The sequence below is a fragment of the Anopheles moucheti genome, chromosome 2 (genome assembly GCF_943734755.1).
Source record: "Anopheles moucheti chromosome 2, idAnoMoucSN_F20_07, whole genome shotgun sequence".
Taxonomy (NCBI): domain Eukaryota; kingdom Metazoa; phylum Arthropoda; class Insecta; order Diptera; family Culicidae; genus Anopheles; species Anopheles moucheti.
Window position 1 is genome coordinate 74,467,536 of NC_069140.1, and position 26,139 is coordinate 74,493,674.

Sequence of the window (26,139 nt, forward strand, 5' to 3'; positions counted from 1 at the left end):
TACAAAACAAGCTGCCAATATGCGGAACGTAGCGATATCGTTTTATGTCGTTCGCTTCAAATAATCTATCCCGGTGATTTCTCTACGCAATACAGTGTTCTGCATTAGCATCATTTCGTTGCTTCATCTCCACGATAAACAAGTACGTATTGTCGCTGGTGTGCTGATCTGTGGCGAATTCTGTTATCGTCCAATTGTCATCTCCGTTATCGAAGGAATCTGCGTGTTTGGCCAAAACGTGCATTCTGGTTAATCCGCGAGGTGCATTCAGGTTCCTCAGGGTGCGTGTGTGCGAAGTTGCCGAGAAACAAACAAAATGCAGGATGGAAGATTTTTGCGGCACCAGTTGGATGAGTTCGGTGGAATTGGACAGTAAAGAAACCCCGCGGGTGCGTTTGTGGCGGGCCGCATCAAACGGTCCACGAAGAGTGGGAAGGTGAAAAACGGAAAACAACGGTGTAAGAGTGAAAGAGAGCAGCAAACAGCGGGCCTAGAAACGTCCGTTGCTAGGATAATGAATCCTGGCCAGCGCTGCATTGTGTTTGCGAAAAGAGACACGAGCAAAACGCATTAAAAAGGGATGGAAGATGGTGCAGCTGCCGCTTTCCACCTCGTTTTCCCCTTTTTGCGTTTTCCCATGAAACAAACAAACTGTAGCGTTGTAACGATTTTTGAGCGAACTTTTTTTTATACTGTCGCTTTATGCGCGTGTGTGTGTGTGTGTGATTCCGTTGTTGTTTTGCGGTAGGAAAGTTTATGACCGGAAAGTTGAAAACACAGGTAGAAAAGCACGCATGGAACGCAAAAAGGCAGTGCGGAAAACGGAACGAACAACGCACATACAAAATAAGCGCTTGCTTTCGGTTGCCATAGCAACGGGCGAAGTTTTCGACCCGCTTTCGTACGTGCGCATTTGAAGGTGCGCGACTCGCGCTGGTGGCGTCTGATGCTTCTCTGGAATGTTCAACGGCAACAGCGAATTGTTGCGGAATGCCAACTATGCAGTGGAACAGCTGCTTCGCGTGTTTGCGCGTGTGAGTGTAGTGTGCACACAAACAAACCAAAAATCACAAAGCAAACTTCCATCGTGTGTGGTGGTGGTTGGTGGACGGTGCCATCAACAGTATGCTGTTGATAACAACGACCTGGCGTGTACAACCTGTTACACCCGAACGAAGCAATCGCCACGCTGGGGAAGAGTTCAACCGTGGAAAGCTTTTGTTTACATCATCCGCACACTGGATGCGCGCCCAATTCCGTCCAACCCCGCGGAATTGAAGCTGGTCAGAAAACGGAACATATACGCGGTAAAAACAACCTCTCTCGCGGTGTCAGGTCGCGCTCTCCCGTCCGGCAGGGGCAAGAGAGTCTGTCTGGTCGGACGATGATGGCAATCACACATTCACCCAATATCAGTGCGTCCCTACGACACGACCGCACGCAAGTGTGCGAGAAACGGCGAACGTACACGAAATAAGGGTTGGAAACAACAACAACCGTCCCGTGCGGTTGTTTGCGTGGTGCGGGTGCGTATAAAACCGCGACCCCATCTAACGGTCAGCTTTCAGTCTACTTCCGGACGAGCGACGAGTGTGATCGTACGGTGCCGCGCGACCGTTCAATAATTTCAATAAACCCCAAAGGCCTGCTAAGTCTTTGCCCCTAATCCAGTCACCTTCTGCTTCTAAACGACGCTCCGAAGGTTTTTTTTTGTTTGTTCTTGTACCGCAGAAACCCTTCGCGTGTAGGTTGCTTTGTTCGCGCCGGAGCGCACTTCCAGCTTTGCGGTACGGGCGCACAACTGCGTTTGTTTATTTACGCTGAATGTGGTGTGAATGATGCGATGCAGCGGTTTGCCTTCAGCGCAAGCACACAGGCAAGTAACAGTTTTGTTTTTCTTGTTTCGTTTTAGGACAGACAGAATGTAAATTATCCATCTTTGGAGACAAGATCCTGTGGAAAGAACAGTGTAAAGTGTGAACGCACCAGAATTCATTCATCCTTCCGAAGCGTCAAGTGCATATGGTTCTTGAAACATCTAATAATAATCGTTAACAACTACCGCGACTCCAGTACACGTGAATGGTGCTGTGTTTTTAGAACGTGTGAACAAGAGGGATAAACCGAACGCAAATAGTGTGAAACAAATAGAAATATTAGTGTATCGCGAAGAAGACGCATATTGTACTGATCGAATATAATCTAAAAAATCGTTGGTGTTTATAAAGTTTTAAGCGCAAAGTGTTGGTAAAGCTTTACGAAACCCAAACCCGCTATTCTTACCGTGCGATAGCAGTGCGTTCCTAAAGTTTCGTGTGTGCCGAAAGGTGAAGAATCTCTCGGTGATTGTGGAAAAAAAAACAAAAGAAAGGAAACCCCACACGGTCCGGCAATCCATCCGAAGATGAATCTATCGTTTGCCGGCTGCGGTTTTCTCGGCATCTATCATGTCGGCGTTGCGGTGGCATTCAAGAAATATGCGCCCCATCTACTGCTGCACCGCATCAGTGGCGCATCCGCCGGAGCCTTGGCCGCCTGCTGTCTGCTCTGCGATATGCCATTAGGTAAGTTTTAAGGAGAATCCTTACAACCAGGGGAAGGTCCCTTCGCCTGAGTAGGCCGAAAAACGTGCCGTGGTGATGTTTTCGGCAGCTTTTTAATCCGGCAAACATTCGTTTGGCTGGGTAACGTGACGTGATGGGAAATAGCACCAATTAAGCATACCATCCTACGGGACAGAGTGAGAAAAGATGTGAGCGGTTCCCATACGGCAAGGGTCCAGGTAGTGTGTTGTCCGTGGTGTGTCAGGTGCATTAAAACCTCTTTAGCTTCTACAACCACCTAATTGCTCTCATTATTGGCGTATTTTGTAGGGCCACAACAGAAATGTACCGTGTGTAGCATCCATCCCATCTTCGCCATTCATTCCCCACGCAGAGATTATTGTGGGCCATGGGATGCCGGCATGCAAGATCGCAGATGGAAGGAATGTTTTGTCATGACAACGACCCTTGGATCATTGATCCTCACCAGCGTTCGTTTGAAGTGAGACACGGCTTTTCGGTGTAGACTGTCATGAAGTTCCGATCGTCAGTGTCAGACTGTTGATGTTCGATCGGGCTGTTTACCAAGCTACCCTTCACCGTGGCGGCCACGCTCGAAGCCAAACACAATCGCTCGATTCTATCGATCAAATAATCGCCCGTTTGTTTAGCCTCAAACACGTGTCCAATCGGGAACGGACATGTTGGTTGCGTCTTCCCGAGCAACGTATTAGTCACGTCGCGTCTCGTTAGACGGAACACGCACAACAGTGGCTACAAAAGCCTTTAGAATATCTGGCCTTTGGACCGTACGGCACCGAATAAAAGCCCTACCGTGTGTCACCACGTCGTATATTAACACCAGTCAGCTGATTGTAAATCCCCCCGTTCCGGGAGGAACCAACGAAAGACGGACGGTTGAAAGTTCATACTCTTTGTTTTGGAATTGCATCGTCGGAGGCGGGAATCCGTGTAATCGATTCCGCGGTAGCGGGTTGAAATTTGATCCATTTTAATCAGCTACGAAAGATAAGCAATGGGCCACTCTTTCCACTTCCAACCCAAATGTTGCAGGCAGGCGAAGAAGTTTACTCACCCGTCCCCCAGACGTTTGACGTCGCGTGCCCTAATCATATCGCTCCTTCAACCCGGACAAAGCGATGAGATCATGGCCCCGGTGCTTTGGAAGGGATTTTCGTGACAAACCCTGACCGCCCTTTGGACAGGAGAGCACCGCAGGCTCTTTGCCTCTTTGCGAAAGATTCGAGAAGGAAGAAGATCGTTATCAACCACCCTGTCAATCTATCTAATCTATGGGACGGGATGGGTTTGAGCTGTAGTTCTCAGGCCCCCATTGAAGTCATCGCGTTATCAAGATTTGAAGGTGTATTCACGAATTCCCCGTATCCTAATCCTACCGGATGATGAACCGAAGCAATAATTTTATTCGATTGAAAACGAATTAACAACGCCAAACAAAATATTACGCCGCCGCACCACAATCAGCAATTGAAAAGAACCTTGAAAAATGTGCGCAAATATTTCACCGGCCCCGCCGCACTGTACTCAGGGTCAAACGTTTACTACGCATTAGCAAATAGGGCGCCAACCCGTGAAAGGAGGGGGGGGGAGGGATAACAAAAAAAATCATAGACTCTAGTAGGGCTTAAGAAATTTTCGAAGTTCTTGCTTGCTTTCCCTCCTGCGAAGATTAGGAGCATTTTGGGCTGATGACGCAAAGCAAAACCTCCAACGAGAGCGACACAGATTCGACGTTCCTGTGCACGGCTGCTCGGCTTGATCAAGTGTTGGCCGTAAAATTTACGAGTAGCGTCTGGCCTCCTCTGCCGTTGGATTCTGCTCCATCCTGCAAAACCATCGCCTGCTTGGGTGCTTGCTGGAACTCCAGCCAGTGTATTATTAAGGGGTTATCAGCAATGAACTATACACCACCGTGTGGGCTGGCTGGTGTTTTCGGTGAGGGACCACATGGCAATACGCGGAGGGATTTCTATGTGTGAAGTGGAGATGGAGGAATGTTTTGAGGACTTTTCGCTTCTACCCCCCCGGGCCACTGATGTATGGTAGTGGTTGGACCATCACCTTAGGAATGTTTCATTGGCTTCTTCCTGCACGAATCGTATGCCACCCGGTTTGACCCGGTTGTGGTTGCGAAGAATGTGAGAATTCACACAGTCCCACTATCTGTGGACGGGCACGAGTGTTCTTTATGTTCCGCATGTTGTATTTGGGTTATTGAACCGCAGCATCATTTGTTTTTTTTTTTTTGCCATTATCATCCGTGGTGCGAGGAGTGGAGCCTGATCGCGTAATCGACGTGCTAACAAGGAGAGAAACCCCAATCAAACAAACAAAACCCACAAGAGACACGCAAAATGTGTCCCTTTCTTAATAGGACGAAGCAGCAGCAGAGTTGCGCTGGTGTGAGTTTTGTAAAAGTTTTGTCGATCGTCAGCACAATTCTTGCTGATGGTAGTAGCAGTGTAGCGGTGCTTCTGTTGTGCAAATACAGCAAGTGGCACCGTTTTCATCTGCCACCAGAAGTCAGAGTGTAAACATGCCCGAAATGACAAAGAAAAATTAGGTTAGTTTTGTTTATCGGTTTGCCAAAACAAAACAAACATGTAATTATGCCTCTTTTTACCTTTTTAGGGACTCATTTCGAGTGCATTCGTGCTTTAAGATGTTGCAAAACCACATGCGACAAGGAACGCAACCCGGGAGCTCGTGGGACATAGCTTGAATACATTTGCAACCCCGTGCAACCCCGCTAGGACAATTCTAAACAAGCGCACGCAATGAAACGATTAAATTCATTCGCCGAGTCGCCGAATTGTTGCACCATCTCGCTTGCCGCTTCAGATTGTTCGTCTTCGAGATGTGCATTTACATGCGTTAAAGTGCAGGAAAGTGTGTTGCATTCGTGGCCCATGCAACGAAACACTTTCCCTTGTCGGTAAGCGGTCTTGTTTACCTCGCATGCTTATCCAGCAAAGCCGTTGCACGATCGTACGGATCGCAGGGGAATAGTTCGTGCGCGGGAGTATTTTGCAACCTGTCGGCGCTCTACGAAAAGCCTTTCACTTGCGCACAACGCTTTTGATTTCGCTCACGTGCCGTTTTGGTGTGTCTACCGGAGCTTACTGGCCTGGCCGGTGTTGTGTGGCACATGGTTGCAAGCATGTCAAACGGCAAAATTGCACCAATTCGCGATGGTGTCGTGTGGAATCGTTCAGACGTAACGGACGCACATTTTTCGCAAGGTCAAAACCACGTGCCGCCCGCCAAATGCACTGTTCAAGTGGCCGCCGAGAGCTACGCGAACTGTCAGCGGGCAGGATGGTAAACATGTTGTTTGTATGGCACTGTGGTGGGTGTGAAACAGTGAGACGGCAGCTACGCGCGGCACATGTGCAATGGAAACCTTACAGATTGCGAAAACGGAGGGCACCGGCTGAGGTCACACGCAATATTGGTTCGCTTCCAGCTTATGTGTGAGGACATTGTGGCATTGTGAGAGTTTCTGTTTATTGTCCACTGTAACACTGAAGTACACTAAAATTAATATATTTGTTGCTATATTTTAGGAATTCTCTTCCAGTGCGGCAATACACGGCAAAAAGCACGTGACGGTAACAAGTGGACTTTGCCAACCGTTTCATACATGATGCGTGAATCAGCGGCATCTTCCGCAATTAGGACCAATTTCGCGCACACCGCAATAGCACGAGGTTTGGTGACACAAACCTCGTGCCTACTGACACATTGCCTCGATCGCTAAGGAGACCATCTTCCTAACAAAGGCAGGGAGATTAGAGTGCATCGCGTGTGACGCAAATGATGGCATGATTTGTTGCTACAATAGAAACCCAAACACGCACACCAACGACGAGAGGCGAATGCAACTCGGTGCCTTGTTGGTGGCACCTTTTCTTCCCCTTTTCTTTGCTTTGTTTCATCCTATCGGGTTTTTACAGCAGCGATTGCGATAAGCAAAAAACGCGCTGTCGATTGATTAATTCATTGTTGCTAACAATACGCGCTAGACCCAGCACACAAACTATTCTGCCACTGCGATGTGTGCCACCTAAGCAATGTTCGGGTGTGTTGTGGGTCGTGATAATCGCGCGAGCTCCAGCGTAAACAGTGTGTGGGGTGCTCCGATTAGTTTTGCCATTATCATGCGGACGGGGTGCACTATGAGGTGACCTGGAAAAAAAAGCGTCGGTAGCACAAAGAGATGGCCACTTGGTACGCACACTAGTGCAAACTAATTCCCCCCCGACCGGAAGGGATTAGTAAATATGATCATTAAGCGCTGATTTAGTGACTGATCACTAGTAAGCTTTAACGGCAGATGTCCTAATTTCGGACGATTCATTGTCAGTTTTGCTAAAATAGTTTCGCCGATCAAGCTGATCGTTATCGTCAAACCCGCCATTGATAAAGTTACTGAGCACTGGGCAAATTATGTCCAAAAATGACCTAACTGACCTGCTGCTTCTCTAGCGATTGTAAGACAAAACGTACAGGGTTGATCCTGACTGACCCCCGGGAGGCTGGGGAGGCTTTGATCAAGCAAAGATGATGCCAATGCCAGGGACGACTAAGCTGTTATGACGCGGATCGGATCGGATGATGTGGTTAGAGAGTTATGCTACCGCCTGTCTCTTGGAATGGGAAATCGTTTTTTTTTGTTGTTGTACTTATTTCAAACTGCTTTTTATTATGTTACGGATGGTGTCGTAACACCTCCCGCTATGGACATACACACGTTTCTACGGCGTTGGCTTCCTGATAAGAACCAACCATCGTGTGCTGTTATTGACGTCAACATTCGCATTGAACGCAAGGAAGATGTCTAGATGTGTGTGATGTGTTTTGGTTGTCTGGTTCTGTACGGTGAAGTCGATGCTCATCAGCAAGGAACACACGCAAAGTGGTTTCGTTTGTTAAATCGGAGCCTTATCGGTATGCCCAGCAAAGCAAACCGCTTAAATTAATGTCGTGTCGCGCTTCAAGGCCAAGGGTTGATTGCGAACAGAGAAGCAGTGTAGTTTACTGTGTAATGCGCGCTGTATGTATTTCTTTTTAAAGAAATTCCAACAGATTTGGGATTACTTACAGATATTTACACTAATGACTTTGATTGCAAAAGTGTTGATAAGATTTAAAAGAGGATATCATCATCGACCTTGAAATGAACCACGCAATTATTTTATCTGTATAAATGGCAAAGAAATCTAAGGTATTAAAACTAGATTAGCTGCAGTATATTGAGCTTCATGACGCGAACCGTACGATCAAATGGCACCTGCGCGTCACCCGATGATGAATGAGCGGGAAATTTGATAATCCATCGTCTAAATTTAGCATTTAGCGTGTTGTTATTGTACTTTTATTGACAGACAGCTAATAATGATCGTAAAGAATATGCTGGCGTTGTTAACCGTTCGTAAACATCCACCCGAGAACACTCCGTCAATGGCAAAGTTGTTTCGACCATAAGGTATTCTGATCTCCCAAAAATTCCCACTGACCTAGCCAGACCAATCGTAGCAAGCCGGATATAAATTGTACGATTCTAATCCCGGCCACGAGCGTGCCATGTTGAAGGGCTCGTCCAGACTACGCACATGCCCCTGTTGACGTCCACGTCTAGCGTGACCTCGAGATATATTATCTTGCTTCTCACCTCTCTTTTTACCGCACGGAGGAGGGAACGGGGTTCTGCTGTTGTTTAGTTTAACTGCGACGCATAAAAAGACTCCCTTTTAACGCGAACCGAGCACTGGTTAGGTAGGGGGGGTCTTTGCTTGATTTCGACAAGTTCGACTCCAGTTGACGGGCCTCCAAACATCTAATCGCCCGCCTTGCGCGCCGCCACCGTGCCGTTATGTATCTAGAAGCTTCTCCACTCGTCCACGAATATTGTAGCGCAGGGCGACATCGCTCGGGAACTGCGTAGCGGGCCCTTTTTTCGTTCGAATGCGCTATGTGAGTGTGGGTCTCGCTCACGGTAGTCCACCAGCAGAAGAGTAGGGAAGAGACCTACCATCATTCGACGGTGTGGCGTGATCGGGCACCAACACATAACAACCCCGAAAGTGAGGCGGGTTGTACGGTGTTTCGAAATATATATATATGCGACCGACTTATGTTGGGAAATATCCGTCACTGCTCCAACGGTGTGTGCGCGGCCGCAAAAGACGGATCGAGTTTAGGGCATCGAGGTAGGGCCCACCACCCGATATTAGGTTGCAACGGGTCGGACGAGTCGCTTTTAAAAAACGGTGTCTAATGGCTAGATGACTTTCGTCTTTCGATTCGGCTTTTTTTTTTTGGTTTTCGCTTTTTTTGGAGGCCCGTCCAATACACGGGTCTCGCCCGGCATTATTCGGGTGCTTCCGGGGGATGCTGTGGTGAAGGTACGATGTGTGAGAAACACCACCACCAACCACAAGATATAAAAAAAGGTGTGTCTGCATGACGTCAGCAGAAACTTTCGAAAAGGGCGATGCGTTAACTGCATTCGGCGCATCAGGTTTTATGGGGTTTTTATTCCGGAAATCTTTATCTCGGAATTAGATGCACTTCACTGCTACTGGGCATGCTATTACACTCAAGTCATTATTACTGTTCAATCGCACTTCAGACTAGAGATGGGAAATTTTAATCATTTGAATTCTGAGTCATAGAGTTAGAATAAAGAATAGACGACCTTTAACTCATGATAGAACTCTTCATGGTGACCTTCAACTCATGACTTAAATCTTGAATTTACACAGGATTAAACTCTTCAGTACGATCTTCAACTCATGATTTAGATCTTGAGTTAATTCATGTGTGAGTTAACTCAGGATTTAACTCTTCATGGCGATCTTCAACTCATGATTTTGATCTTGAATTAATTCATATGTGAGTTAACTCAATATTTAACTCTTCATGGCGATCTTCAACTCATGATTTAGATCTTGAGTTAATTCATATGTGAGTTAACTCAGGATTTAACTCTTCATGGCGATCTTCAACTCATGATTTAGATCTTGAGTTAATTCATATGTGAGTTAACTCAATATTTAACTCTTCATGGCGATCTTCAACTCATGATTTAGATCTTGAGTTAATTCATATGTGAGTTAACTCAATATTTAACTTTTCATGGCGATCTTCAACTCATGATTTAGATCTTGAGTTAATTCATATGTGAGTTAACTCAATATTTAACTCTTCATGGCGATCTTCAACTCATGATTTAGATCTTGAGTTAATTCATATGTGAGTTAACTCAATATTTAACTCTTCACGACGATCTTCAACTCATGATTTAGATCTTGAGTTAATTAATATGTGAGTTAACTCAATATTTAACTCTTCATGGTGACCTTCAACTCATGATTCAATTCCTGACTTTGCTCACGATTAAATTTCTGAGTTTTCTTACACATGATTTATATCATGAGTTAAAGGGTGTCGTAACAAGTTGAAGGTGAAAATTGTTGTCAATGATTCAATTCTCTGTGAATGAGTTAAATCGCTACTATTCTACTCTCTCTCTAGAAAGATCGAGAAAATCATTAATTCATTCTGAATCATTAGACACATCACTAGTTCAGCCGTTGGAATAGAGGAAGTATTTTATATTAGAATGATCCCATCCTAATCATATATCTCCACAACCTCCACACAGTACAGCTGTAGTGTTGGCGTTCTCGTAGTTGTAAAGTCCACGTACGAAACTATTAATTAAAGCTAGGCAAGCATATGCTTCTGTTTGGTATGATCTCGCGCGTGTGCTATTATTAATACGAGGGGCACACTCGACATTCAGCCACACACAACACACCGTCACGCCACAGATCGTGTCAGGTTCAAGTGGTTAACCTTGTCGTTGCGCAACCCGGTCTCGATTACGCATGCTCTCCACTATCACGAAGCGGTTTTCGAAAACTTTAAAACTATCAATTTCACCTGCCATCGCTAATCAATATCCGTTGTCTGTTTTGTAATACTTCAGGTGAAATGACGTCGGATTTCTTCCGCGTAGTCAACGAAGCCCGATCACATTCCCTAGGCCCATTCAGCCCCCGGTTCAACATACAGACCTGCCTGCTGGAAGGATTGCAAAAGTTTTTGCCACCGGATGCGCACGAACGTGTGAATGGCAAGCTGCATATCTCCCTGACCCGTGTGTACGATGGCAAGAACGTGATCGTGTCACAGTTCAATAGCCGCGAGGACCTGCTACAGGTAATGTCTAACTCTTTGGAAGTGTTTTCGTCACCACTGTAACTAATTTCATGTGTTTTTTTCCTTTGCTGCTCCACAGGCACTTCTTTGTGCGTGCTTCATTCCGGTGTTTTCGGGTCTTTTACCACCCCGGTTCCATGGCGTGCGATACATGGACGGTGCATTCTCCGATAACTTACCAACGCTGGATGAGAACACGGTAACGGTCAGCCCGTTCTGTGGCGAAAGTGACATCTGCCCGCGTGATAACAGTTCGCAGATGTTCCACGTCAACTGGGCCAACACTAGCATCGAGCTGTCGAAGGAAAACATTAACCGGTTCGGTCGCATCCTGTTCCCACCGAAGCCGGAAATACTGTCCTCCTTCTGTCAGCAGGGATTCGACGATGCGCTTAACTTTCTGCATCGCAACAATCTCATCAGCTGTACACGCTGCCTAGCCGTCCAGTCGACATTCGTGGTCGCGGAGCAACCGTCACCGAACCTGGAGGAACAGATCCTGGAGGAGTACGATCCCGAGTGTAGCGAATGCAAAGAGTGTACGCAGCATCGTAAGAATGCTCTCGTGGGAAGCATGCCGGACAATGTGCTAACCGTGTTCCAGACGTACATCGAGCAGGCGAACAAGGGCCTAATCAATTGGGTGTTTCGCCATCGGGGTGGCAAACTGCTGACTGCCCTATCACTTCCCGCCATACTACCGGCCGATATCGTGTGTGCCACGCTGACAAAGTGAGTTTTCCGTTTCGGTGGAGAGTATCATGTTTGCTTCTGTTCCTGCCCCGCTAGTCGCACCCTTATGCTCCGCCATCACTCTATGTATGTGTCCATTAACGGGTGGTAGCAAGACGTCGGAACTATGCTCCATTCTATGCAGTTCCGTTCACGTTCCAGACGTTTGTTGTGCAATAATCATTAACCGCCTCTTGCTTCACCACCAATTCCCATTACCACACCAATGAAACCGCTAAAGTAGTTGAAGTAGAAATCGTAACTAACCGCTAAAAACCCCTTTTCCTGTCCTGTGTCCTGCACCTCAAACAATCCTTGCTAAATTTTCCGCACACACGATAGTATCGTTGGTGGTATTATCGAGCAGCGACAGTTCCGCTACCAAGTGCTCGGTAATGTGGTCTGCCCAACGCAAGCTTCCACCAGCCGTGGGTTTCGGCCAATCCAACAGCACGCTGTACAACACCGTTCGAAATGTAACCATCTCGTATGCTCCACCACGTCTCGATCCGTTCCCCTTCCTTTACCTTTCGACAGATTGGCAACATTGGGTGTCCCTGACCGGCAGCGTTTTCTAGCGCAGCTCGAGAACCGCCTAGCGTACCGGTAAGCGCACAAACTACCACAACACGTGAGATGCTGTGCGTGTCGTCCTCCTGTGCCCGTGTTTGTTCTATGTTCGTATATTGTTCCCTTTTTTTTTTCTTTGTTGGTGGTGGAAGTTTGGGTGTGCTGCGGAATGCTGTTAAAGCTTTTACCGGATAGCAATGAATCATCCCGATTAACTCGTTTGTTTGTTTTCCGGTTTAGACTGATGGGTGCGGCACCATCTATAGGAAAACAGATATGGGCGATGAGCGAGTATGTGTTGAAGAACTTAAACACGATCCTGCTGAAAGTGCGACGGCGGCAGAAGGTAAGGTGAAAAGAAACTTCTTGATCGTTCCGCGTCACTTATGGAAGTTTGTTTTTCCTCTTTTCAGCAACAACAGCTGACCGCGAACCTGCAGTGCCAGATTGCGCTTACCGAATACAACCAGAGCGTCGGTCAGCAGCATCACCAGCACAGCCATCGCAGCTCAATCATCGATATGCGAATGGACGATGGGTATGTCAGTTATGTGCACCGTACCGTGCGTAGTTTTCCAATGCTAACCAGCACTTGTTTTGTTGTTTTCAGCAAAACGTTCAGCAAAGAAATTACCCCGACCTCTGGACATCATTCGGCGATGGGTGATATTGACGCGTTCGATCACATACTTCAAGTATCCTCGCACCATGACGCAATGTACGCTTACTATTACATGGACGAAGACAATAAGGTAAAGTTGAGCCGATCAAAGTTGTGCCATCATCAACCCCGTCGTAACTAATTCATCATCGAAAATCGTAGGTTAAGGTAACGGAGATATTCGACATGAGCGAGAGCGATAATCCTGCCCTGCAAACTGCCAACGAGCTTGAGGCGAACCAGCAGCTGGAGTTCGATAACGACTGGGAAACAACACAGCCAGGTACAGGCAGGAAGAAACGTTATAGTTGGACGTCCACCATGGCACATTGTGTATGTCCACCTTTCACCCGCCACCATCTTTCATCCGAGTGTTTCATAATGTTATGTTTCTTTTTTGTGTAGGATTCGATAAAGTTCTGTAAAATTTCGTTCTTTCCAAACTTTTACAGAATAGGATGTAATATTTGTTTGTATTTTTTTCTGATTTTGTTTCAAATTGCAGAAAACTGCACACAACACGCCGCACGTGGTGTTTAATGACAGGATTCGCTTTATTTCTAACACAACTACACCCAAGCTTCTACTATCATCACCATTTTATGTGTTATCTCTGCACGTTATGTACGTTTGTTGTTTATGTGTGAAAAAGCAATCTTTGGTTGAAAATATTACGATATGTTTTGTAATTAGTTTGTTTGTACAATTAAGCACGCCGTAATATCTCTTCATCTTATTTAATTTTTCCCATATCTCTCTCCTTTTCCTCTTGTAGATTTCCTCTACGCCAACTCGTACGGTGGAGACAATATAATTGACATCGAAGAGTTTATCGATCCCAGCATCTTTATGACTGGCAACCATCATCACCTCATGAGCGGCAACAACAATAACAACAACGGCGGCCTCAACACGCTGACACAGTATCCGATCAATCCGTGGGAATGCTCGCAAGTACAGATCGAGGAGCTGTCAACTGACTTCAACGATCCATCGCTGGAACCGGAAGCGGATCAGCAGACGAGCCTTATGTCCGAATCAGCTACACTGCTTTTAAGCAAACCACCCTCTTCGTACTCGGTTGAGATGTAAACGTAGCGCAGGCTATCGTAATAAGTAGGTGACTAATTTAACGTAAAACGGATAACGAAAATGTGTACGGCAAGGATCGTGAATGCCCAAGCAGACTGCCCCATCTCGCGTCCAAACACACGTCCGGTGCCTTACTCGCCTGGGCGAAAAATAGTTTCGAAGCTGCTTGGGTATTGTCACAGCGTGTGGCAGCAAACAACAACGTTACCGAAAATGATATTACCATTTAGTAGCGACCAAAGTTACCTGCTTCGTGCACTATCGTTAAGGGGGACTACTTGAAGGCGCTTTGAAAGTGGCCAAGTGCATGGCGGTAGCTTTACTTTGCCTCGGAGGCAGCATGATCCGTTGGAGAGGCGGAGTGCACATGAAACACAATGCAAGCGGGACCATAAATAGATGCAGAGACTTCCCAACATTTTAGAAGACTTACCCGAACGCGCTAACGTTTACACAAAAAACAGCAAACGCATCGCTTGTGTAGCAAAAAAAAAACAAAGGAAAGGGAAATGGTAAAACGATAGCTGCAAGCGGCGTGATTGCGTGTATAGGTTTGCACACGTAGGCAGGAACCTATTATCAGTAAGTGAACATTTTCCAAACTGTGCGGCTCCCGCATCAAGTAAACGGTTCGAATAGTATAGCCAATATCTGGTGTACATAGAGTATTTTTGAATTGTGTACGGTCGTCCGGATCGCTGCAACGACGGCCCTCATAATACAATCGAGTGCGCAAAGGCATAGTGAGCAGGCATACTACCCGTCTAACTTGCAACCATCGATGATCGGACGATCGTATCGGTACATTGATAATGTTAATGTAGAATTATACTTCCTTTTATCTTCGTCTCTTCTCTCACTTGATCATTCTCAATCCATTATTATGTTTGCTTTAACCTATCATTCTTCATGCTGCTGTGGAGAATTTTTAAATCGTAACGTCAACCAAAAACAAAAACAACAAAAAAACCCAGGATAATTCCTTCGCTTTAAAATAAGACAGCTTTTAAAAGAGGCAACTTTTTAAACAGATGTGATTTTGAATGCAAGTAATGTGAAAAACGGAACGTAAGGGGGGGAGGTGTTTTTTAGTGTGGTTATGGTTCATTTTTAGCAACCGATTAATTTATCAGTCCTTCCCTTTTGGCCTCATTGGCCGGCACGCCATTTCTGTTATACTCGACTCCGTGATATTGATATTAGAATGCTCGATCCGAGGAGCGTAGGTAGCAGAGCAACATCAACAAGAAGAAACAAAACCATGATTTTCACAAAAAGGCTGTGCAATAGAAACAAAGCTATTTTGTTTAAATTAATCCAGAATGTGAGCGGTAGCACCTGTTTGTGTTGGGCTGTTGGGCGGCAATAGAGGCTGATTAGGGAGGGGATAATATGTAAGAGTTGTAAAATGAACAATATTCTTAGACTTTTGTTCCGTTTTGTTTTACTGGTGGGTGTGTTGGGTGTGCCCCGTAAGGAGAACTAGAAAAAAAGAAAAAAAATTATTTAAACAAAACAGTACGAGAAAATAATAGCTTTTACAAAAGACGGATTATACAAAGACTAATCAGAGGCGCGAAAGTCAGCGTTAACGGACAAGGGAAAAATGTGTATTTTGCAACTAGCGTGTACTGGAATCGAACGATCCTTGTCCATCAGTTCCTAGCCGGAAGGGAAAAATGTGACATTTTGTTTATTTATACGGTTCATTTATCGATAGATCTATTTTGCGCGAATAAATAAAATATCAAAACGAAACCGAAACCGTACACCCAATGGGCACCGAGTACTGTGCCGAAGCACGTGCCAGCAATGTGTGTATTCTCCGCCTTCCACGGTTGCACAGGTCCGTTACCGTTGCGTTGTGCGCGTTGTGTGCGTGTCGGGAATGTGTGTCCCGTTTCGCGCCGTGCGTGTCATGCGCAGTCGAAGTCCTGCAACTTCCTCGACGTGAAATGTCAAACAGCCTTGTTGGTCGTCAAACAACGGCGAAAAAAATCAATCGATAGACATATAGGCGCTTGCTGCAGATTTTGTCATGGTGCTACACTCCGAAATCCATCACCACCGTGTACCGTGAATTCGCGGAACCGAAGGCAACCGTAGCGAAGGAATTGGTGCCAAATCCGTGTCTGTTGTGCCAGCGTGTGCGTGCCAAAACAAGTCCTGCCAAAATTCTTCCCACAGCGGCCACTGTGTTTGGAAGGGCCAGGCTCCAGACTCCCCCCAAAATCTGCCACAATGATTCCACGTAGCTAAAACTGTCTCACCAATCGACTGCGTAGCGTTCTTTGCAGGCTTGTTTGAGTGGAAATAGTGTTTGCAAAGCACTTCCCATACAGTAGGACCAGCACTTAAGAGGTTTATTCCTTCCTTCAATCCCGAGTGGAGCAACAAAAAAACCGAACAGTACCTCCGTAGGCAAATAGGGTGAGTACATTTTTTTTTCTCTCAACAAATCGTTGCTCCAACTGATGGTAAAATACCCTTATTGTTCCCTTTCTAGGCTTGCAGCAAACGAGCATGAAAAAACAAAACGTACGGACCATCTCCCTGATCGTGTGTACGTTCACATACCTGTTAATTGGTGCCGCCGTGTTCGATGCACTCGAGTCAGAGACGGAGAAGAAACGCTGGAAGGCGCTCAGTGGTAAGTACACGCAGCACATCCGGAAGAACAGTCCCCTCTAATGGCAGGATGTTTCCCTCGTTTCAGCAATCGAAAACATCCTCATCACACGGTACAACATCAGCTCGGAAGACTTCAAAGTCATCGAAACGGTGATTATGAAATCGGAACCGCACAAGGCCGGCCAGCAGTGGAAGTTTTCGGGTGCGTTTTACTACGCCACCACAGTGCTAACGACGATCGGGTACGGTCATTCGACGCCCTCCACGGTCAGTGGGAAGATCTTCACCATGTGCTATGCGGCCATCGGCATACCGCTGGGCCTGGTGATGTTCCAGAGCATTGGCGAGCGCGTCAATCGGCTGAGCAGCGTGATCGTGCACGCGGTGAAAACGTCATTCAACTGCAAGAAAGCGATCGCGTCCGAGATTGATCTGATACTGGTCGTCACGACGCTCAGCTCACTGACCATAGCGGGCGGTGCGGCAGCATTCAGCAAGTTTGAAGGCTGGAGCTACTTCGACTCGGTGTACTACTGCTTCATCACGCTCACGACGATCGGTTTCGGTGACATGGTGGCGCTGCAACGGGATAACGCGCTGAACAAAAAGCCGGAGTACGTGGCGTTCGCGCTGATCTTCATCCTGTTCGGGCTGGCTGTGGTAGCTGCATCGTTGAATCTGCTCGTGTTACGTTTCGTTACGATGAACACAGAAGATGAGAAGCGTGACGAGGCGCAAGCGATACAAGTAAGGGCCTGGTGCAAGTAACATAGCAATAGTAAGGTTCGTACATTTGCGGTGCTGATGTTTCATTCCTCTTTCTACCCAAAAGGCAATGCAAATAGCGGTTAAGCTGGACGGTGATATCATCACGGGGAACACCGACAGTGTCGATGAACGGTGCTACGATCGCATCTCGGTCATCAATCCGCTGACGGTGTGCCACAACTGTCCGACCAAGTTCGATATGACGGAAGCAGGCAATGGGTGTTACATCGATACGAGCTATCGTTATCCGTTGATGGACTGCGAGATGACGCAGCTACGATCGCCGGCCGGTTTCAGCGGTCCGGGAAACAATGGTCAACGGATGCACGATTTCGAAACCGATGACGATGGTCTAATACGACCGTTACGGTACGATTTCCATCCCAGCCGTGGACGGGCATCGGTTTGAACCCGACAATTGCATCTTGCATCGTCTTACCGTACCAAACATGCTACACAAAACACACGCGGGCGAACAGGCAGCGCACTATGACAGAGGACGCAGCAGGCAGCTTAGCGGACCGCAATGAACGCACAAGCAAACATAAACACACACACACCACTCGATAACGGTGGGTCAATTAGTGGCCGCGAATCATCATCTTCCTCTAAATACTTTTGTAAGAAACATCCCTTCATGCGAATGCGTACGAATTGGTTTGTAATAAGTATAGCGTAATATGTAAGAGTGCGGAGAGGGTTGATCAAATTTTAGCAATGATAAAAAAGAAGATAAATTTAAAATTCCGGGAACAATCGGTTTGAGCGTTACGAATAAAACACAAAAAAAAACAAAACAAATCACACTGCATGAGCAATTTGCGTAAGCAAGCACAACGTCTAATTCGATAATTTGAAGTACGAAAGAAATTGCGGTTGAAGTTGTCCTAAATTTAGAATGTCCTTTTTATCTGACCTTAAGATACATCTAGCTAAAGGCATAATGGTTGGAAAAGGAAATTTTCTTTAATGTTACTATTGTAGCTTTTAAATCTATTATTCATGTTTTTGGTGCGCGTATTGTTTATTTTCTAAACTTAATTTGTTTTTTATTACCTCGCAGAATTGAATAATTGACGTGCTCCACAGTTGGACAAAAAAACTAAAACAAAAGCAGCACGGAAAACGTTGAACGAGTTGAAAACTTTCCACCGTACTACCCCACCTACTGTTCCAGCGGCATGAAAAGTCCTTCGGGAGCGAACCAGGGATGCGAAGAAAGTGAAAGTATTGCTTGATTGCTATTTATGAATGCACATAAAAGTATGTAAATTGGGTACTTGAGGCAACTGAATTCCCACCTCGGCGGGCATGGTAGCAACTTTGTAGTTTCGCATTTCCCCACACTCTCCCGTTCATTCACCGTGCTCCGAGGGTTGCCCCTTTATGATAGCAGCAGAGTTTCTGGAAAACGGGAAGCAGTAAAGGTTCTTAGCTAAATACATTCTTTTTTTGCGTCTCACCAATTGGAAGGCAGAACCGTATGATGATATGAAGTTGGTAAAAGGAAGTTTTACTATTCTCAGCGATGAGTAACGGCACGTGACGGTAACGGGTTTTCCCTTATGTTCCCTTTTCCGCGAACGACAACAATACCTGGGTTTTTTGAATATTTATCGTTGAATTAATAAGCAAGGATTTAATTTAATATTTTCTATTCTTTCTGAGTGGAATATATTCACCAAAAAGTTATGTAAACGAAGTGTAACACGTCACAGCTTATGATAACAAAGCGCATTTGAAATAATATCTGTTTTACGAGTGTTACATCCTATCTGTAAAGTCGTAAAAAATGCCAAATTACTTACATTGATTGAAAATTTTACCTCCTTACTTAGCTACTTCCTTACTTACTTACTTACTTACTTACATACTTACTTACTTACTTACTTACTTACTTACTTACTTACTTACTTACTTACTTACTTACTTACTTACTTACTTACTTACTTACTTACTTACTTACTTACTTACTTACTTACTTACTTACTTACTTACTTACTTACTTACTTACTTACTTACTTACTTACTTACTTACTTACTTACTTACTTACTTACTTACTTACTTACTTACTTACTTACTTACTTACTTACTTACTTACTTACTTACTTACTTACTTACTTACTTACTTACTTACTTACTTACTTACCTACATACTTACTTACTTTACTTACTTACTTACTTACTTACTTACTTACTTACTTACTTACTTACTTACTTACTTACTTACTTACTTACTTACTTACTTACTTACTTACTTACTTACTTACTTACTTACTTACTTACTTACTTACTTACTTACTTACTTACTTACTTACTTACTTACTTACTTACTTACTTACTTACTTACTTACTTACTTACTACTTACTTACTTACTTACTTACTTACTTACTTACTTACTTACTTACTTACTTACTTACTTACTTACTTACTTACTTACTTACTTACTTACTTACTTACTTACTTACTTACTTACTTACTTACTTACTTACTTACTTACTTACTTACTTACTTACTTACTTACTTACTTACTTACTTACTTACTTACTTACTTACTTACTTACTTACTTACCTACTTACTTACTTACCTACTTACTTACTTACTCACTTACTTACTTACTTACTTACTTACTTACTTACTTACTTACTTACTTACTTACTTACTTACTTACTTACTTACTTACTTACTTACTTACTTACTTACTTACTTACTTACTTACTTACTTACTTACTTACTTACTAACTTACTTACTTACTTACTTACTTACTTACTTACTTACTTACTTACTTACTTCACTTTTTTTACCTAGCGATGTACTGCAATAAACAATAGTTATTTTCAGCTATTGACAAATTGCTTTTATTTACAATATACGTTTTACCATTCGAGATAGTTGTGACGATGGACAGTTCCATTGAACTAATTAAATCATTGTTCAGTGTAATCAGTGATTATACTGGATATTGTTCTATGGACATTTTAATGTGTGTTGAACATTTTAATATGTTACAAGTGTTTTATTGCTTTCCTCGTGTTATGTGTGTAATATACTCTAATTTTAGATTGTAGATAGACAAGCGACAATTTATTAAACGATATATCGTGTAATATTGAATATAGCTTTTAGAAACAATTGCAGAAGCTTTCCTGGGTATTATGTATGAAGAGTAGTAGGATACGTGCAAACAGCTTTTATTCCATCAGTAAAACTCAATTGACCGTCGAAAGAGCAAACGGGGGATGCTTGGACCCGTAATACTGCGCTTTCTACTTCAGTTCTGGTGAGACAACACTTTAGGGAACACACATCTGCTTTCCCATTACATCTCCACATAGGTGCCGTTTTTCTCCCCCGATCGGGATCATGTTTTCCGGTCGGATTTGCTTTACGCTTCAACACTTCCCATACCGGCTCGTACAGAGTGGCATAGAAATAACATGGTAATGTCCCATCAATATTCCTCTCCTTCCCTTTTCATGAGCACACCTAACCCTTGGCACGTCCTCCCGTTCTTTTCACCGTAACAAACACGAGATTTGACTGGGGCGTTCTTAGTTCGGACATGGGAAGTCAATCGATGTACCGGTACAGGACAACATCGATGGGTTTTTTTTTTTGCATTAATGCAATGGGAATGATTGTTGTGATGCCGTTGGTATGCTGGGGCGCATTTTGTCACGCCCAATGGATGGAGGTGGAAATAAAAAGCGGAGCATCGTTAATCGAGTGTGATAATGCTGACGGAGGATGTTCATGGGGAGTACGTCCAGTGCCGGTGTTTTGATCCTGATATTTAATCCTTACTTTTATCGCGCACCTCAACATCAAACAGTTGTGCGGAAAAGGTTTGGTATCTTTTTTACCCGCCGTAATCATCATCACAATTAGATACTTTCGTTCCGCTGTGCAGGGGGAGTGTTCTTTGCAAACCACTCTAGGACGATACTACCGGTGTAACGGAAGCGTGAAGCGTGACGAAAAGTGACGCCAACATAAAAAACCTATTTCCGTGCAGTGTGTGTATAGGTTAAATATTCATGAAGCAGTTTATTTCTGGAGGAGTGTTTATGTAAAGCAGTCCTACACGCGGTGTCGAATTCGCGAACAGGTTTTGCATCCAGGTTTTTCCCAGAATTGTTCAATATGTCGGGGGCTAAGGTACGTGCCCGAATACTATTTTAATAGAATAACAAAATTATTTTGGGAAGCTGTAACATAATTTAGCCATTTTCTCTCTGCTAACCGTATTTACCCTTCGGAATTATTGTGCATTTGGAATTTCTAGCAATTCCAGGATACAGAAGATATGCTACTCAGGTATGCTTTGCTCTCATGGGAAGCCATTCATAATAGGTTTATGTTGAATAATCTCGTATCCTCTTTGTTTGATTCAAACAGTACAGCCCCAAATGCCAAGTGTTGCTATCAGACTTGCTATGCTGATTTAAAATACTTCTATCAGATTAAATCAGGGGTCGGCAATGTGTGGTCCGATAGAAAATTATGGAAGACCTCACAAACAACACAACATCTCTTCACCATGTCGAAAGTACCATTTTTGTTTAAATTTTTGAACAAAATTTCGTCTCTCCTGGCCAATTAACACATCGGCCTGCAGATGCAACGCATGCGGTAATGAGGGCATTTTGGTCAATAATTCCAAAAACTCCGGTTGTGAAGCAACATTTTTTTAATATTCCTCAGATTTTCTAAGCATTTTGAGCCAACATTGAAAAGCAAAAAAGCACAGGCCGTCCTCGGGATAAACGGTTCCTCTTATACGCGGATTCAAGTTAAACGACTGAGTTGATTGTAGAACAAAATTTAGACAAAAAGGTGAAAAATTGGATGCCATTGCCTTACTTTACCATGTAAAACATTCAGTTTTTAATTTTTGTTAATGTTTTCATTCAAAGAGCCGCCTGAATTGTTGAACGCGAATCTTTCCCGCATTATGGCGGTTCATTAGAATAGTCTATCTTGAGGATTGGCGAGAGACTATCGAGGAAAAAAAACACTGCGAACAATTTGCAATCATAATTATGAAGAAATAAAGTGTATCAGCAGAAGCGCTTGAACACGTTTGCATAAATTATACGAAAATGTTATCAAAGGCTTTATGATATCACCCAGTTCATGTATCTAAAACCTCACTTGAAGTGTCTGGCCCCTGCCATCAAAATTGTTTCTTCTATCTGGCCCTATTCATGAAAGGTGTGCCGACCCCTGGATTAGATGATTGCTGCTAGAAATCGAATATTTGGAATTAACTCCCATGCTGGTTGCCCATTTGGAGATCGGTGTTGATTGGTAAAAAGGCATTTGATATCCAGTTTTATCCCACTGTAAGCTTTAACAGAGGCAATTGTGAAAACAACTCTGTACAAAGCCTTTTAATACTTTGAGCTTACACTTTCGAATGTTGTTGATTCGAAACAGGTCACATGCAATCCGTATAATTCTTGCCGAAAGCATCCTTTCGGATTTCGTACCAGGAAAGATGGATTGTGTGACATTCTTCCTGAAAACCATCATCAAGTCTTGGTCAACCAGTAATCCTTTTGCCGCAAAAAAGGATGCCTCTGCCGGACAGTGACCGGATATTGAAGCTTATAAGCACCATCGATATGGCTGAGTGATTTGAAGATATTTGTTTGCAAGTTGCAGGACCGACATAAAGTCCCACGAACTCACATACCCAGTTTCCTACCGAAAATACCCACGAACATAAAATGGTCCCTGGAGAGCATTGTATCGTCCGGGATTAGCATAAACCCTGTATGTAGTTCGAATGTTTGCAACCGTTTCGTAACAAATTGCCGCACCTTTATCATCGAACGGCATTCCCCCTTTTTCGCCGTGTATTTGGGTGCGGGCGTACATCCTTTCCGAACTTCATTTCCGAGGTTCAAGGGGTTGGTTGTTGTTTTTGGAAATGTTCACCGCATGCCATAAGCTGCCTACACCAAGGCTATCAGTGAGATATAAAAATATAACGGTAGCGAACATTATATTTACGATGCAGAGAGAACAAAATCTCATTCCAGTGCAAAAATGGGTCTCGGTGAAGGTGACAAAATTACCCACCCGAATCGGAGATCGGAAGCGCAAGCAAAGCGACTTCAGTAAAGCAAGGTCAGTTCCGTTGGAACATATGTAAGTTGGGTGGAGAAAGAAATCTCCATTAGGAATATATTTATTTCTGGTACACTTTACTCAGCATAGCTGTTTAGCACTCGCCGACAGGACGGATGCGACATTAATGGAATTTGGTTCTGTTTGGTTCGGGATGTTCTAGCTGCGCGGAACCAATGTGTCCACCATGGGTGACCTCTTTTAGTATCAGTGGTACCACTTCTTGTACACTTTTCCCATATTTATGATATGTGAACACCATTCCGAGGTAAACGGTTGGGTGATTTTACATTAAAAGTAAATTATCATATCGTACATTCATCTCCGACGAAACGTGTTGAGTGAAGATGAAACGTTGGACATTACCCTAAAGGGTAACCCACTGAAAAGTAGGGGAATCGAGCTTAGATTAATGCATGTTAAATTATTTTAAGCAGAAAGGAACATTCGTTTAGCAGGAGTGTTTTAAAGCGTAAATTGCTGTTTAAATAATCTAAATGCAGGAGATAAGCAGCTTCTAAGCTTCTCAGGCCATTAGAAAAGCTTTTAAGCAGCTTCGCAATTTTTTAGTGCTAATCGTTGAAAAATTCGACACACCTGCCTGTCTGGTCTCGTTATTCCTGTTGAAAAGTACGTGACTATGTTCTTTCTTCATATCAGCTCGTTCTTCAGCCTTTAGCTACGCAAGGAGGCCACTGTAAATTATCAAGGATCTAGAGTTACCCTTGATCGTATGCATAGCTTCCATCAGCATACCTATGATATCGTAGATAAGGCAAATATTAGGATGTATTCGAAAGCAGTCAAATGAACTTTCCAATCGTCAATGTTTAATGACTCTCTTTAACTCTTTAATGACTGTTTAATGAATGTAGTGCGTTCTGTGCTTGAAAATAGTTCGACTGTTTCGTGTCTTTTGTCTGTTGAGTAATCCAATAAGAAATAGTCTGTCCAGAAAACATTCACTGGTTTTATCTTACGTTTCACTCCTTGGTGTAATGTAGTTTATCGTCCTTCATATCGTACCCGTTGTTTGATCTTTGGTTTACAGTGCCTCGCTAGTAGACATGCCTGGGGATCCTTCATAAGCAATCTGCTTATTAGAAAGATAGACTCGCCAGAACTCGAAATAAAAAAAAGCATTGTCTCTTCGACCACAGTTCGTTTGAAGAAAAAAGTAGTCAAGCAATAAAAATTTGAAATATGAATTTTGAAATTAAATCATTAACGCCCGGCGGTAGGCATGGTAGGTGCTGAACGTGTTAAACGGTAAATTAAGGGATAATCTTTCACTAAGGATGCACCACGGGTAGCATAAATGTAGTGAAATGTTTTAAAACTATTTTAAAAGCATAAATAAAAACTGTTTTATTTGATGCATTCTGTGACGCCAACACACCAGCGATTGATACAGCTTGACGAAGCAAACTGATCGAATGGGTAAATTAAGAGCGCGCTGTCTGACTGGGTGACGAATCAAACTGCTCGAATTGGTAAATTCAGAGAGCGCTGTCTGACTGGGAAGGGTTTTCGAAAGTGACGTACAGGAGGAAATGCCTGTACACCAGAAACCAGCATCATAAACGTCAAGAACGTCAGACGGTGTATATTTCTTGGTTGTGTGGCCTTCACCTGATCATCACTTCTTCATCAATCTCGGAACCGACTGGGTCGAAATCCTCCAGCTTCACCGGCACGATCTGCACAGCCTCATCTCTTGCAACTGCAGGTGCAGCAGGACGCCAATCTTAGCGTCTTCATAAGGTATGTGCTTTTTATTATAGTGATGTTCGATTTGTACATTACGTGCTTAAAATATAACCATAATTTTTCCGTACTTACAGAAGCAACGATCTGAAGCGTTCTTCGTAGTCAGGCGAATGATGTATTTATCCAACGTGTGGGGAAACGTACTGCTGCATCAATCTGATACTCGTTGCCATACTGTAAAGCCTGCAAGCAAAGAGCGACTTTTCAGTATGGCAACAAAATTATCAGAAATTCCAGTGGTTGTTTATAATAAGAGCAATCCGTTATATGACAACAACGCAGTAGGTTAAGAAACACTAACGCCTAATTAGAATTGTAGGACGCACGAAGAGCATTCATGTTGAAGAAGTAACAGAATTGTATGACGAGAAGACACTTGATGGAGTATGAAGAAATAAATGTATAAAAGTTATATATTGTGTTGTTGTCCGCATCTGTGTTGTTAAAGGTAAAGTTATGATATGGATTTACGCTGTTCTGTAGCGTTGTTTGGGTAAGTGTTTGTTTCCAAAGTGAATAAGGTTTGTTACGAGCGTTTTTTGCCTTAGATGATTTCGATCGAATGATGATGGATTCCTGCTTTCATCGTTCGTTCAACTGGTCGTACTTTGTTGCTGGTGATCAAGGCCATTGTAGTTGATTAGCAGCGAATGCAGAATCCAGCTGCTTGTGTGATAGCAAAACTGGAAGGGACCCACTCAACCATAACCATGTGTGTAAATGGTTGATTAGATAACATCCTCATGAAAAGGGGGTATAATGGTTTTCTTGTTTCAGGGAAGGCAGTGTTCGATTGCGGTTCTTGTCCACTGCGTTCTGGAGTATCAGTATTACGACGTGTATCAGTTTTCGATCCCGATTATCAATCGATACCGGCTGGGTTCCTTGGAATGGCTGTATGAAATCCAAACGTTCAAGCGCACGCGTACCATTTTCTGACCAGCAGCGGCCTGGACCAGGTG

The 26,139-nt window shown here is 44.0% G+C and overlaps 2 protein-coding genes across 2 annotated transcripts; both read left to right on the plus strand.

Annotated features, from left to right (window-relative positions):
* Window positions 1-14,411, plus strand: LOC128299713 (1-acylglycerol-3-phosphate O-acyltransferase Pnpla3-like). Its single transcript, XM_053035755.1, has 9 exons — window positions 1-142; window positions 1,913-2,564; window positions 10,582-10,814; window positions 10,894-11,546; window positions 12,357-12,462; window positions 12,530-12,654; window positions 12,727-12,868; window positions 12,940-13,060; window positions 13,553-14,411. The coding sequence occupies exons 2-9, from the start codon at window positions 2,405-2,407 to the stop codon at window positions 13,867-13,869; spliced, it is 1,857 nt and encodes a 618-aa protein (XP_052891715.1). The 5' UTR covers window positions 1-142; window positions 1,913-2,404; the 3' UTR covers window positions 13,870-14,411.
* A 137-nt stretch (window positions 14,412-14,548) lies between these two features.
* Window positions 14,549-18,046, plus strand: LOC128299714 (two pore potassium channel protein sup-9). Its single transcript, XM_053035756.1, has 4 exons — window positions 14,549-16,299; window positions 16,376-16,519; window positions 16,586-17,247; window positions 17,333-18,046. Exons 2-4 carry the CDS (start codon window positions 16,393-16,395, stop codon window positions 17,675-17,677), a joined length of 1,134 nt encoding a protein of 377 aa, XP_052891716.1. The 5' UTR covers window positions 14,549-16,299; window positions 16,376-16,392; the 3' UTR covers window positions 17,678-18,046.
* The last annotated feature ends 8,093 nt before the right edge of the window (window positions 18,047-26,139 follow it).